The 14,841-nt window shown below is 29.0% G+C and overlaps 1 protein-coding gene across 1 annotated transcript in view; it reads left to right on the top strand.

The window, feature by feature from the left end:
* Nucleotides 1-7,153, top strand: part of LOC116774545 (head-specific guanylate cyclase) — a 46,100-nt gene extending 38,947 nt beyond the window's left edge. Inside the window, exons 11-15 of the mRNA XM_032667290.2 lie at nucleotides 495-661; nucleotides 1,399-1,542; nucleotides 1,633-1,787; nucleotides 3,410-3,551; nucleotides 4,236-7,153. Coding sequence (XP_032523181.2) covers nucleotides 495-661; nucleotides 1,399-1,542; nucleotides 1,633-1,787; nucleotides 3,410-3,551; nucleotides 4,236-4,319 — 692 coding nt within the window. The 3' untranslated portion in view covers nucleotides 4,320-7,153. The remainder of the gene's footprint in view (nucleotides 1-494; nucleotides 662-1,398; nucleotides 1,543-1,632; nucleotides 1,788-3,409; nucleotides 3,552-4,235) is intronic.
* The last annotated feature ends 7,688 nt before the right edge of the window (nucleotides 7,154-14,841 follow it).

Genomic DNA, 14,841 nt, shown 5'->3' with positions numbered 1-14,841 from the left:
TGGTATAGATTTAAAGATAGCCGACTAGGGTTTTTATATAAAAGAGAAATAATAAATACATATTCTTTGAACATAATTTAATTCTCGTTTAGTAATTAATTTTAAATTGTTCATAGTATATTTATGCATTCGGTTTTAGAACATGTCTTTTATTTTTCCCAGTAATAAGCTTTTACGGGGCCGTGAAACTACGTAAACCAATTTCTTCAACACTATTAAAACGTATTGTTAGAAGCGAATAGTTATTACGTCCAGAAGACTGTTTTATTATAGAAATAACTTTCAAAGCGGAGATTCAAGATGTCTTATATTCAATTTGAAAGATACTTTATTACTGTGCCATAAATATTTCGTGTTTCAATAAATCCTTATTTAAAAAATCCAATATAACCTGATTTAGCAATAAAAATTACATTAGGCTGTTTATAAATTGAAATTTATATTTCTTATTTCTGAAGCTTGAATGATAATTTTAAAAATGTTTTATAATACAGGTGAAGTTATAGAAGCTAAAAGCCACGATGATGTCACGATGCTATTTAGCGATATAGTGGGATTTACTTCTATTTGCGCTACGGCTACACCTATGATGGTCATTGCAATGCTTGAAGATTTATACAGCGTGTTTGATATATTCTGTGAAATTTTGGATGTTTATAAGGTATGCTCCGATCTCTATAACAAATAAAAAGATCGTAAATGAAAAAAAAACATGTATATTTTTCTAAGTAACGTTTTCGTTTGCACTCATTGAAAACTTCGGCATTAAATAAACAAAAAATATCTCTTAGCGGATTGTCTTTCAAAAGAGAAAGAATTGTCTGGCGAAACATTCCTGATTTTGATTTTTGTGTTAAATTTCGAAAGTAAATGATAACGTTTCATCAAAAGGTTTGTGAAACGTAAAATTAAATTCAATATTGATTAAAAAAAGGTTTTACTAATTCGTTAAAAAGTTACAGCACGGTGTGATGGTCTGACTAGCCTAGACTCGCTATAAAATGTTAGTGTGTACCTAGTAAGCGGAGTCCGAAACTATATTACATCTAATTTAATAATACATTTTCTCTGTATCAATAACTTACAGATTTGTTGGCATTCTCTCAAAGAAACGTTGCCAAATACTTAAATATACGCACAATGATTTTTCCTCAGATTTTTCACGAATCTTTTCAAACCTTTGTGTTCTTATCAAAATGTTTCTTACATCTTCTGAAAAGATTTCTTAGCTTATTCAGACAAAATAAATTATACATCTCATCATATAAAGCCCATTTTTTTTTAAATACCGTATTAAATGTATTATTTAATACGAATAGTGAATAGAATGGATACAATCAACTTTTAAATCTGTACGTTATTTGATTATATGACTTATTTAAAATAATTTGTACGAAGGTGGAAACTATTGGTGATGCGTACTGTGTAGCAAGCGGCTTACATCGTAAAATCGAAACCCATGCACCTCAAATAGCCTGGATGGCGCTCCGCATGGTAGAAACTTGTGCACAGCATCTCACTCATGAAGGAAATCCTATTAAGGTAACAAATAAAAAACCATTAGGTTATAAAATATAATGTTGAATTTTCATCATTTGTACTGTATAAATAATGTGGTAATTTTGTTGTCAGATGAGAATTGGCCTCCACACTGGCACGGTTTTAGCGGGGGTGGTTGGTAAAACGATGTTAAAGTATTGTCTTTTCGGACACAATGTCACTCTTGCTAACAAATTTGAATCTGGCTCAGAGCCTTTGAAAATCAACGTCAGTCCAACTACATACGAGTAAGTGTACTGTATTAATTTATAAATGACAGGTTTATTTAATAAGTCATTATTTCTATGTCAAAAACCAAAAATACTCAGTAGGAGTACATGCTCAATATTTTATGCTGCTATATAAATGTTTAATTCAAATTTGATGTACACTTTTTGTATAGGCAATTCCCTGCTAATCTGGCTTAACAATTTAAGCCTAGTTTTGTTATTATGACTAAATAATGGCTGGATATATCGATATGATGACTAACAAAAAAAAAATGTAACACGCGATCGCCTTTTTATCCACGTTCGGAACGAACAATATAACGTAATAGGACGTAACTTATGACGTGCATTAATTTCTGTAATGGAAATGAAATGAGAGTCTTTTACATGTGACACGCGATAAATTCACATGCTTATAACTTGAGGGCTGGAATATAAATTAAATATCAATTTTAAAACGTATTTACAGATAAATATAATAACGTTATGAATATTTTACTGTATTTAAGTTATTATGCCACTTAAGGTTATTTCATTTTCATGTCATTATTTCTTGGTTTAAAACTTACTTTTTGGCTTTGGTGTCAATTTTGATTATTGAAAAGCAACTGTCACGCCTTACTTTAAAGTCACCTACAAATCTTGATCTTGACTTTTTTTGTATAGACTTTAATGCTAGTATCTATGTAAATTCATTGCTACTAAAGAACTGATTTTCGATATTTTTTTATGTTTGCAATTTGTTATGTAATAAGTGTTAGAAACTTAAGTACTCTCTTACTTTAGTATCCCATAAAATAATTTAGTCAATCAAATATAATCAATCAATATGAAATAGAATTAATTAATTACTATTCATGCCTCGTATATCATCAGTTTATTGCATGTTCAAATTATAAACACCAACTATATTGATGCTAGTGGTCCAGAAATTCGCTTATTTAATTGCCTTCCATCTCGATTTCCCGATATGTGTTAATTTGCTTTAGTATGCTCATTTACCATTCACTATATGAGGCACAATTTCATGGCTTATTACGAAATAGCGTAAAGGATATTATTGTTTAAATATCGAACTATATTATATAGCCATATCTGAAAACGATATGGACAAGCTCACAAACAAATACGCATTAATTTTCTGTTTGTCTACGTGTATGAAATAGCTTATTGTCATATACTTCATTTGTCAGAAACTTTTAAATTTGTTTATGACTTATAGTAGTGTTTATGCCAAAGTTAGAAATCCATGTCGTCTAATATAATGAATGTTAGAATATATTTTCGTTAATTACGCAAAAACTGGAATTTGAATAGAATTTTAATGCAGATATGACACTCAAGTTACAAAAAAAAGTATGTTTGATTCCGATATTCAGGCGGATTTAGGTTGAGAATCCAGAAAAAACTAATGTTTAATTAATTTCAGCATGTATTGTCCCAACATTTGACTGCTTACATAATTCGTACCGAATAATGTATATGTATAGTACAATAGAGAATAAACATTGAAATACAAATCACCGGAAACGAGCTACATCCATCTATTTATCTCTCATCTTTATTACGGCTTACCAAAAAAACCTTTTTGGAACAAAGTGCTAACCAGAAATTCCGCATGTAATTCATAATTCACGCAGGTGGCTAATAAAGTTCCCGGGTTTTGAAATGGAACCCCGCGACCGTTCGTGCCTGCCGAATTCCTTTCCCAAGGACATCCCAGGGACTTGCTACTTTCTACATAAATACAGCCATCCGGGGACAGAAGTACACGCTCCCCAGGTATGATATGTTTTATGATAGTTTAGAAACATAAATCATTAATTTAAAAACTCTCATCTCATGGGCTTACTTAATAAAACTTTTTATTATAAAACGGATTCCCTTAATTTAACTCTTTATAGAAAAGTGTCATTTTAATTCATACTTTTGAAAACTATGCTTTTTAATATTCGACATACATTAGTAAAAAATTTAATTCAAATATTAGTTTAATCAAATTTATGATATAGATTCGTCAATATGCTCCTAAAATATCCAGGTTTATTAATCTTCTACCCTTGCTCATATCTGACCTGGGTTAATCTGATATTTCGAACCCTCATTAACAAGATATGATAGTTCTGGAGATATAAAACCTTATCATGAAATTTTGATTAAATTCTGGCATGTACATAATTACATCTATGCCTAAAAATATTTTACGATATTACTCAAACAAATAGTGTAATTATTTTAGCTTATATGAATTCATGAATAAATGTATAACAGCTATCAACATTCGTACGCATTCATTACTATTCCCGATACGATATAATCAATTACGTTTTCATTTCATTGAATCATATAAGAAATTCATTATCATCTAAGATCTATACTAAATAATTAATGAATGTTACTTTGTATATAGGCAACATTTAATATACATACATAAGGTGCGTATAAAATATGTCACTTTTTTAACAGGTTGAACATATAGAGGATGCCTTAAGAGAATTCGGGATCGGACAAGGCAAGACGACTGAAGTGGATTGCGATGAACCGACTTAGTTTAAATAATTATTATAAAAACATTCCAATACAAAGAGAGATTTGTAAATAGTTACTTCTAAAGCTTACTATAAGTCGATTATTTTAGAATGGCTTTTTAAAAAAATTTTTTTTTAAATAAAAGTTACGATGAACAAAAATACAAATTTAAGCTGTCTGAAAATAACTGAAATATATTTTAAAGCAAAAATCAAAGGCCTATACAAAACACCCTTGGGAAGAACGTCAAACGGGTTGATTCAGAACTTTGTTCATCAAAATAAAGCTTTTCAATTTATAAACAATTATTCCGGATTTCAGGTGTTTTTAAACGTTTCTATTATACGGATTTTATTTAAACAAACATTTCGGTGATTGCTTTCGCTTTAAATGAATTTGATTTCAGAACGTCTAACATCTGTGAAATTGAATTATCAATGTATTACAAATTACACCAAAATGAATTAGATATGAATTTTCACGCACACGTATTTAAACATATATGTAGTACATTTTATAACCGTATATTTTATAATGTTAATATAAATTTAATAAACAATTTTTCAAACTGTTTGGAACAAATAACCATAACTAACTATAGTTCAATTAGTCTAATCTGGGCTTAGAACGTTAACTTAAACACCAACAGTAATAATGTAAAGCATAACTAAATCTTCGTAGAAGCTGGTGTTAAGTCCTTTCACACGTAATCTTTACAAATTATTTTAGCGAACATTTCTTAAACACTAATTGCTTTTGTATATTTATCTAGATATATCGTGTAGATAATATAGTCTAAGAATATGATTGTGACTTAAAGCTGAAAAGATTCTTGGTTATTAGAATGTGTCATTATATTTGTCACTCGTATCGTGATTAAAGTAGGTATTGTAGCAAGTAGATACGCAAAACTAGATAACTATAGATCATAGTCTCTCAGTAGTGAAATAAGTAGTAACTATTTATCACGTCGCATCGTAGTAATAATTTTAATAGTAAACTATTATAAATTTCACGTATAGTTCAACGACGAGCTAGAAATATAGACATTGAAAATTTTTATTTGATAACAATCAGAAATATAAAAAATATATCTGCTTCAGTAAAACATATATTGAGATTTTTATTTTTTGCTTTACTTTATATAAAATATTAAATACGTCTCAAATATTTTAAATAATAGGAAGCTTTGTCATGATAAATATAAGAATTTGTAAATAAATTTGAATCTGGGATAATTACGACTTATTTAATGATATAAAGCATTCGCCGTAGCGTAGTGTAAGGTCTAGGTAACACTTGGCACTATAAGCACTGTATAATGAAAACGTGTAATCAGCATATATTATATAAATATAAGAAAATTTAAATGTATATTTAGTTTGTTTCTTAAACCTTTGTAAATTATTGGATATTATTACAATTTGTACATAGCTTTTGTGGCTTTATATGTTAATAGTTGTTATGATGAGAAATTAATAATTTTTTAATTAATATTTTCTTGTAAAACATTCCATTTATCATTAATTGGTAGAAGTGATGAGTGTTCACATCTTCAGAAATACTTTGCTGAACCGTATGTGAAGTCGCCCTTATTGGACCAAATGCTGATACAAAGATCATTAGGATTATGCACGTTTATCTTTAGAGATACGCACCAGAAAGATATTTTTGAAGTTTATGGACTGTTCCGTACATTACAATTAAGTTAGTTCTATGATTAGTCAATGTTTAAGGCACGAGGAACGGAAATCTCTTTAACAACTGTTCCCCAAACTTGGAAGACAAATTTCAACAAATGAGATTTTTTTAATATATCGATAATATACAACACACATATACAATAATGCCTCAGTCAGATAATATTTGTGAAGAAAGTTACTTTAATTCAATAACTTAGGTCATGTAATGTAATTAAAGTTAATAGTATTAAGGACTCAGATATGTGAAGGAAAAAAGCGTATGTTCTAAAATAGTATAATGCTTACTGCGAACACATTTGACTTGTAATTTTAATATATCGTATACACTTGTCCCTGTAGTTGAAATTATGCATTGTAAATAATATATTTCACATTTAATATATTACAGTAGATCTATATTTAATGTTATAAGAAACTGCTTCGTTATCATAACATATCGCTTAGAAATTTAGTCACATTTTCTAGTCGTATATAAAATAAATTGTGTACTTACTTGTAGACAATAATGTTTCAAAAGACAACTATTCCTTTTGTGTTTGTGCATCTATAAAAAAAATAGTCCTTTAAAAATTAAAATAAATTCACATGTATAGCTATCTAAATATTTAAATTCGTTCCAAAATTAATGGCATCAAGACAAATGTTCACGTCGTTTATTTTAATTGGAGTAATACCAGGAAGACCTAAAGACACCCAAGGATTTTTAGAACTCTGTGTGTGCTTTTAACAATAAATTTTCGTTAAGAGGTAATTTCAAAGACTTTGAAACATATATTCTTATCACCTAAGGAATATAATATTTGAACTGTATATACTTTAGATGGCTGTAACACGTTTATATTACCTCTTTAAGGTATAGAATACCTAAGCTTTAACTCTCTCTATAGAAGTGTGTTCTAAATGTATTTACGTTTATATATAAGAATTGTTATTTTGATCTTAATTAATTTTAATTGTTAGTACGTTCTTGTTTCAAATTATTAAATAATATTTTTTATGTGTCTGCCTTCTCGTAGAATTGTATCGAACATTAGATATTATGTTTATTTATAAAGAATATAATCTCACTCTGTGGATGCTATTCTAAAGCTCTTACTATAAGAAGTGAAAATGCACTGTTAGAAAGCTATGAATAAATATGTTTCTTTCATACTTTTTATTTTATTTTTCTCCGACATATATACATACATATAACAGTGACTTGAAGTAAACATTTTCCTTGTATTTTAAATTTTTAACTGTTTATAAACCGTATTTTTTAAATCAGTAGAGAATTTTAAAAACATGAACTTATATTTTCTTTTTTTTTTAATCTATATTTGACGTATATTTTAAAGAATAATTACGATTGATATTTATTAAAATTATCGTAGAAAAACAACTAAAATAAATGCTAAATTACAAAGCTGTAATAAGCTGAGTAAGCACTCAGATAAAGTTGAGTATTATTCAGTAGTGAGTACAAATAAACAATATTTTATTCGACAGTGTTAATGAGTTTTTATTCAAAATACACGTGAGGTATTCCGCACTGTAAACAATTTTGTCGAATGAAATTAATAGCATCATAAACTGAGCAGATGATATGTATGATTTTAGATATTTCTTTCTGTTCGTTTTAAATTTTTTTAACAAATTTGGATACAAATGTATGTTAAAAAATGCCCCATAAAAGTAAGAAATAGTAGAACACAGTTCAAATGAAAGGAGAAAACAAAATCATCATAAATACAATTAGATTTCCATAACTGATTTACCGAAGGCTTAAAAGCCTTAAAATAATTCTCAACTTGTTATAATTTCAGCGACATTATATATATATATATATATATATATATATATAGATGATGAAGTATAATAATAAAAATATACAACATAAATACGTATAAAATATATATATATTATATAAATTTATAATTTTATAACCCATCTGCTGAATAAAAAATAAATGACTTCAATAAAATAATAAACAGAAAGATTAGAAAAGTCGTGATCTTTGTGTTATTAACTTTTGCTTTATAAATTGAAAAAGTTTTTCTATTACTTTATTTTAGTCAAAGTTTTTAATACAGATAACAATTCATTTCATTTTATTTAGTTTTATACTATTACTGATAAATCCTATCTTTTTGATAACCAATTAAATTTTTCTATTTAAACAAAAAACAAATTGTGATAGAATGGTGTCATAAATAGGTGAGATTTCTATAAAATGAACCTTCAATACGAGAGTATACAATACTATTTTGAATTTCTAACATTTTTATATGTATAGTAAACGTTTTGATATCTGTCAAAATATTATCCCGGGAAAAATATCTCGTGAGGTAAAAGCTGTGTTTTTTCACTTAATTTTTATGTAAGAATAATTTATACTTACATTCGTGTATGAAGTGTGGATTATAAAATCCTAAAATCTGTTAAAAAAATTGTGACCACACTTATTTTGGAACAGAAAGCTACAAAGGAGATCTAACAATAGCATCAGTTGCCATAATCAAATAACTTTTGAGACCATTTATTAAGCAACGGATATTTTGATTAAATACTTTATCTACTAACGCTTGATTTCAATCTATTTGTGTATTATATAAAAAGATGTTTCAGTAATTTAATATTCATTGTATGTCGAAACATTATAACATATAAATATAAATAAAAGCTTTTAATAAAGTATTCATGAAGTCATTCTCAAAGAACAAAAGAAAAGCGAATATTTTGCATGAAATAAATTAGGCTTAAGTGATAAAAGGGACACTTTGCTAAATTAAATGACATGTAGAAAAGAAAGATTTACTTTATTATACATCTAAGAGGTTGCTCTTGAATTAATTTTTGCGATGAGCGTAATCCGGTTTAATGTTAGTAGATAAGGTACTAGAAACAAATCGTAATCTTATTATATAGTGATATAAATATGAAAAGTCTAGCTTTTATAAACAGCATGACAAAATATATTCAAATGTCTGAATTCGTATACTCCTAGGATTAATTATACAATTAAGAAACATACTTAATCAGTCTAGAATGTATCCCAATCTTGTCGTTTTACTGATTCAGTCCAACCAGGATTTCTAAAGAAGCGTTTTAAATAATGTTCAGAAAATTCGTATTGCAAAAGACATCACTGGCTTTCTCAAAGTGTTGCCAAAATTCTGTTTTTTTCATATAAGAAAAAATGTGTATTAAAAGAGCTTTTATAGTCTAAATAATAATTGAGCCACGTTTCATTTCGGGCCACGTTCACGTCACCGGACTAGATTAGAATTGTTATTTTATAAAATAAATGCTAAATCTAGAATTATTAAAAAAGATTTTCTTTGTATGTGCTTTGTACCATCTGAATTGTACGACTAAGCTTATTAGGTTAATATTATTTAAGTTGTATAAATCCAATTAAAACTTCAAAGGCTTGTACAACTCGCATTAAAAATGTAAATCTCGATGTGCTTGGTTTGCGACAGGTTCACCTGTATTCCCTGTGCAAGGAACATGTGTCAAATGGCTGCATGGATATGCACAAAATTATTATTTTACGTTCCTAAATTTATTGCTTCATCTTATATTTCATTTCTATATAATATGATTGTGAAAACCGACGCCCAAGTGTCGAGACATCTTTCTTTTCTGAACGGGATCATAAAGCGTGCGGCCGCTTGCGTGGTCTTGCGAGGGTCCACTCAAGAGACAAAATTCTAAAAACCCCGTTTGTTTTGAGTAAATCCATGTGATGGTAATATATAACCCTGCGCAAAAGTATTTTTCTCAATGACTATAGCAAAACTTTATCTGAATTCTTTGTTGTGTCGAAATTTATACATACCAAAAACTATTTGTATATATTGCCTAAAAATCTCATTTTTTTATATCCTTTTGAGTTTTATAAGTCATTAATATTGTTTTATCGATACATTATTGATTGATACTAAAATCTGGATTAAGTTATCATTTATTTCAACGATATCAAAAATCTGGACATTGTTGTGTACGCTTAATTGACTATCCCTTTTGGGGTGACTATATTTTGTTCTTTTTTTTCCACTGAATTTACAAGATACTTTCTCTTTAATAAGGAAACAGTGAATCATCATGAAAAGTAAATTGCTGGCCTCAATATGTCTGCTGGGGATTGTCAACGCACACATCGGGACGTCTTTTGATATGTGAAATGTGCAGTGCCTCGGTACCGAAACTTTACCAACATATTCACAGGTGTTCTGCTTACATATTTCATGGTAGCTGATTGAGGCTAACCTAGTGCTGAATTAGTGCTGAATACATTTCCTTGCAAATAGTGACAATCAGCTGACCTCCCTTTATAGGGCCATAGGCAAAACACTTTTGAAGTGGCCCATCGTCAATATTCATTAGTTAGTATCAAATTCGGTTTTATTATAAAAATACGTTTTCGATAGCTTAATTATTTTAACAGAAGCCTTCTTATTTGAATTTGGGATGTTCATTTTCGACCTTTATAATATGAGAATAAGGGAAGGAAACTTTAAAAAAAAAATATTAAGACCATAGGTCTATACCTATAAAAATATATAAAAAAATCTATAGTCGAAATATTTAGACATTATGAAATTAAGAATGCTTTGCTAAGTATTACTTCTTATTATAATCATTTTATTGTTTTTCCTTTCATAATTGTCTTTAATTATGGTGTGAATGTTTTATAAAACTTCGTTCATTATGGAAATAAACAGGTCGTATATTGAATTTCAACGGAATTACCGATAAAAGTGCCATGTTGTGTAGAACCATAAATTTTAGCACTTATTCGGTTAAATTTATGATCCCATACGCCATTTGGGAGTTATGAAGCAGTTAAATATGCAAATAGGAATATTTACGTAAACGAAATTCAGGAGAAAAGTGGTTTCTAAACTTGATGTACGAGCGATGCTTCTTTTGAGTAAAAAGATTTTCGGTCGTTCTACTAATTACGTTTAAATTATATTTATTAAAATTTACATCTTTAGCAGAGCCGCTATCTCGTTTTGAAATTTAACTTTTAAGATATATATATATATTATATATTTTTAGAAAAGGAATAAAATCAGATTATTTTTTCTCCAAATACACTCTTGAGAGTTCAAGTGCAGTCAATAAAATTTTGTGGTTGCCACAAATCTATTAATTTAACCCGCATCCGCAATAAACAAAAACAGATGTCTGAAATACCAAAATATTTTCATAGAGACCCTATCTCTTTTACAAGCATTTGCTTTCCATATTATATTTTTATTTTTAAAGAAAATAATATATTTTTAATTTTATTTACTTTGATGTATTATTTGAATACTTTGTTACGATATTATATATAATCCTCAGTGCCCATTTTATTCAATGCAAATTAAAGCGTTCCACGACATTTTCTTAGAAATAATTAAATTCTGATGGGAAGAAGCTATTTTAATTAAGTTCCTTGTTAACATTTTTCTATATTATATATACAGTAAGCTAAAACAAATCCAGTACGAAACAATTCAGAGTAAAGAAGCTGATATTACATTTTATTATTAACGATTATCATGAAATATTTTTGTTATAGTATTAATTAAACATAATTTATACATACGTATCGCATAGTATTTACAAGTGCACTATCAACTAACACGGCTAAAAAACATTAAAGGCTCCGCATTAATAGGATACTTAAGCCCTCATTACCACTTGACAAAGTGCCTACTTTATGACCCACTACTTAGTTATAACGTGATCGCTATAACCTATGACACATAATAGTCTTTTGTAAATCAATAATATATTTTTGTAGAAACGTTTATGTGACACTTAACGTTAATTTGTATTATATACATAATGTTTTTTTTTAATATAAGAATATTACTTAGTATGTAATAATTTTTTTTCAAGTTAAGAAAAATATGATTGTATTTTATAATAAAATGTATTCTAGATCAATCAGAACACGCAATATAAATCATGGCGGATACTGTGTAAGTTACATAGTGACTTGTATTCAAAAGCCGTAACCAAAAGACTATGTATAAAAAGTATCTATAAAAAGTTTTTTTTTATATTCGTTCTCATAGATAACTTTTTGAATATACCTAAAAAGTAACTTTTGAACTGGAAGACATAAATTTATTCTAGGAGAAAATTTTCAGTTTCAGAACCAAGTAATTGATATTTAATCTTCTCAAAATGCTACAGATAAGAACTTACCAACAGAAGCCTATTATCATTACACCGAACACAAAAAGCTTGTCAAAGTTTATCAGTGTCTTCTCGAAGGACTTATGTAAAGGGATTTTGTTTGTGTTTCTAAAGGAAAAAAAAGATTTTTTTAGAATTTGCTTTAGATGGCGTAGAATATATCACGTCATGACGTATTTACGAGCTTACCTTCGCCCACAATCTTGTTTTACGCTCGATAAGACCCTTTGAACCAATTTATTCATGTCTTACGAATATGTGTTAATGTCCTTACTTTTGTATTGCTTAAGATCTTGATTTCTATTAAAAACTTTATTTCAGATGCATCAAGTTAACTGTTATATTTTTTTATCATTAAAGTTTTTAAGCGTCATGGTTTCATGGTCTATATTAAGAAACTTCTTAATGAGATATGACATGTAATGCAACAGTTTATTAGGTATTATGAGATCTAAGATTTTCGCGAGTATTCATTTATTAGGTATGTTTGAGGAAAGTAATGACATTAGACATTATAGGTACTACGACCCAAATCGGAAAAGAACAGGGAGAGAAATATGTTTTTTTGTTACTGTATCTGAAAGATCGACTCGGTTTTCAAATAAATAACAACGGATTACTTCGTTATAATTAAATTTAATATCCACATTTTAATGTCTACCGTTTAAGTTTTACATGTCGTGATAAATTACCCTCACGTCCAATGTCAGAGGGACATCTGCCACCCTTGAATGATGAGTGTCACTCTGACATTCGTCTTTACAAAATATATTTATAATTGATAATCTATGAATTCGATTTATACAATAAATTATCGATTCTTACATATCAAAGTAAAAATTAGAATCAAATTTTGTAAATATCTCTGTTATATGGGATGTGATTTAACAAAAAATTACTATGTAATCATTAAATACTATTCATACATATATCATTAATATGTATCATTAAATACTTTCGGTTCGACGTAACAACACAAATATTTTAGAAAATTTTGTTTCATTCAGAATGCGGAACGTAGAAAGAAGAACTCGCAGTTATTGAAATTTTGTTTTGTTTATGAACAAGATTTTTTTAGAATCAATGGTCCGATGAGATACAGATGCATTGGGTTGATGAACAATCACAAAGTTTAAATCGCAGCTATTATTGGTAAGATGGAAGGTTCCTGAGGATAGTTATAAATCCTAGTGCTCGTCTTTTTGTTATCAGAGATAACGATTTCTAATCTCGTCTGCCCGTGATCACGGTTGCTGTAAAATTATTGAACCGTCGGGAGTATGAAGTTTTAAAAAGTAATAAAATAACGCGTAGTGATCCGAAAATATTAGTTTCATTTAAATGTATACTCGCGAAAGTCTTAGATCTCTTTATAAGAAAATTATTTACAAAAAGCAAATATAAAATGTTGTGGCATATCATGTTACCACAAATAATAATAATAATATTTCTTACATTTGTTATTTATATATTAAGTTGAAATTCACTTTTACCCTATAAGTTACGTCTAACTTGAAACTTCCTAACATCAAACGTTCATTAACTTATAAATAAGTAATTATTCCTTGCTAATATAACCCATCACGATTCTGTAATGTAGTGACATGTTCTTGATTACTAGTAACATTGACAAGACTTTTCGTCTTATTAAGTATTCAGATGATATGCAAACTTTAATCTTTAATATTCATGAAATACTGGAATTTCATAAATTTTAAACAAATACAAATTTTATCTCAATGCGTTCCAAATGACTCGCCCAGATCAGAGTAATTTAGTAAGGTAGAGTAAAAGTACCGAAAAAACTTGCTATATTTGTGGGAAGGTAGTTGGAACTGCTAATCATTTGCCGGTGGGATGTAAGGTACTCCTGGATAGCGGTAAATACTCGCGTCGTTACGATAGGGTTCTGGAAATCATTCGTGAAACGGTTAGTTTTTAGGTAGCCAGAACGCAAAGGGAAATAATAACCAAGAACGAGCGATCGGTAGGTTTTGTAAGAAAAGGCACTAGGGCTATAAAATCAAACGTCAAGCCTTACTCTATCCTTAAAGCGGCTTCTGATTGGAATAGAATGATGGTTACGTTTGTGAAATAATACAAAATCCCGGAGGATATTTGTACGTCGCCTTCCAGACCAGACATATTTATGTATTCGCGAATTTTAAAGCGCTTTGTCATAATTGAGCTTAAGGTTCCTTGGGAAACCAACATCCCAAAGACCATGCCATCAAGGTCAATAAAAATTACGAACTCTCTACTGAATTCACACGAAATAGGTTCCTCTTGGATTTGTACGCGGTAGAAGTGGGAGCGGGAGGTATAAAGGCTAAATCTCTCTACAACTTCTAAAAAACTTGGGCCTGTCCAGAACTAATATCAATTCATTCTTGGAACGTACTTCGAAGACAGACCTAGTTGGTTCTTTTCAAATTTGGTTAAGTAGAGAAGAGCTTGGACGGTGGAGGTGAGCTTTTAAAGCGCTAGATAGGGACCCCTTAAACCTACATCTGGGTCGCAAGTACCAGGCACTATTGAAGCTCCCTGCAACGCGATGGACCCGGCACCAGCACCGTGAATCCATTGAATGCTAAGAGGTTTTGTCTCGTCTATTATACTATTTTTTAAAATAAAAATAAGATAATATTCATCTTAAT

Source organism: Danaus plexippus, chromosome 26 (assembly GCF_018135715.1).
Source record: "Danaus plexippus chromosome 26, MEX_DaPlex, whole genome shotgun sequence".
In the NCBI taxonomy this organism is placed as follows: domain Eukaryota; kingdom Metazoa; phylum Arthropoda; class Insecta; order Lepidoptera; family Nymphalidae; genus Danaus; species Danaus plexippus.
This window is presented reverse-complemented; position numbering and strand designations above follow the sequence as displayed.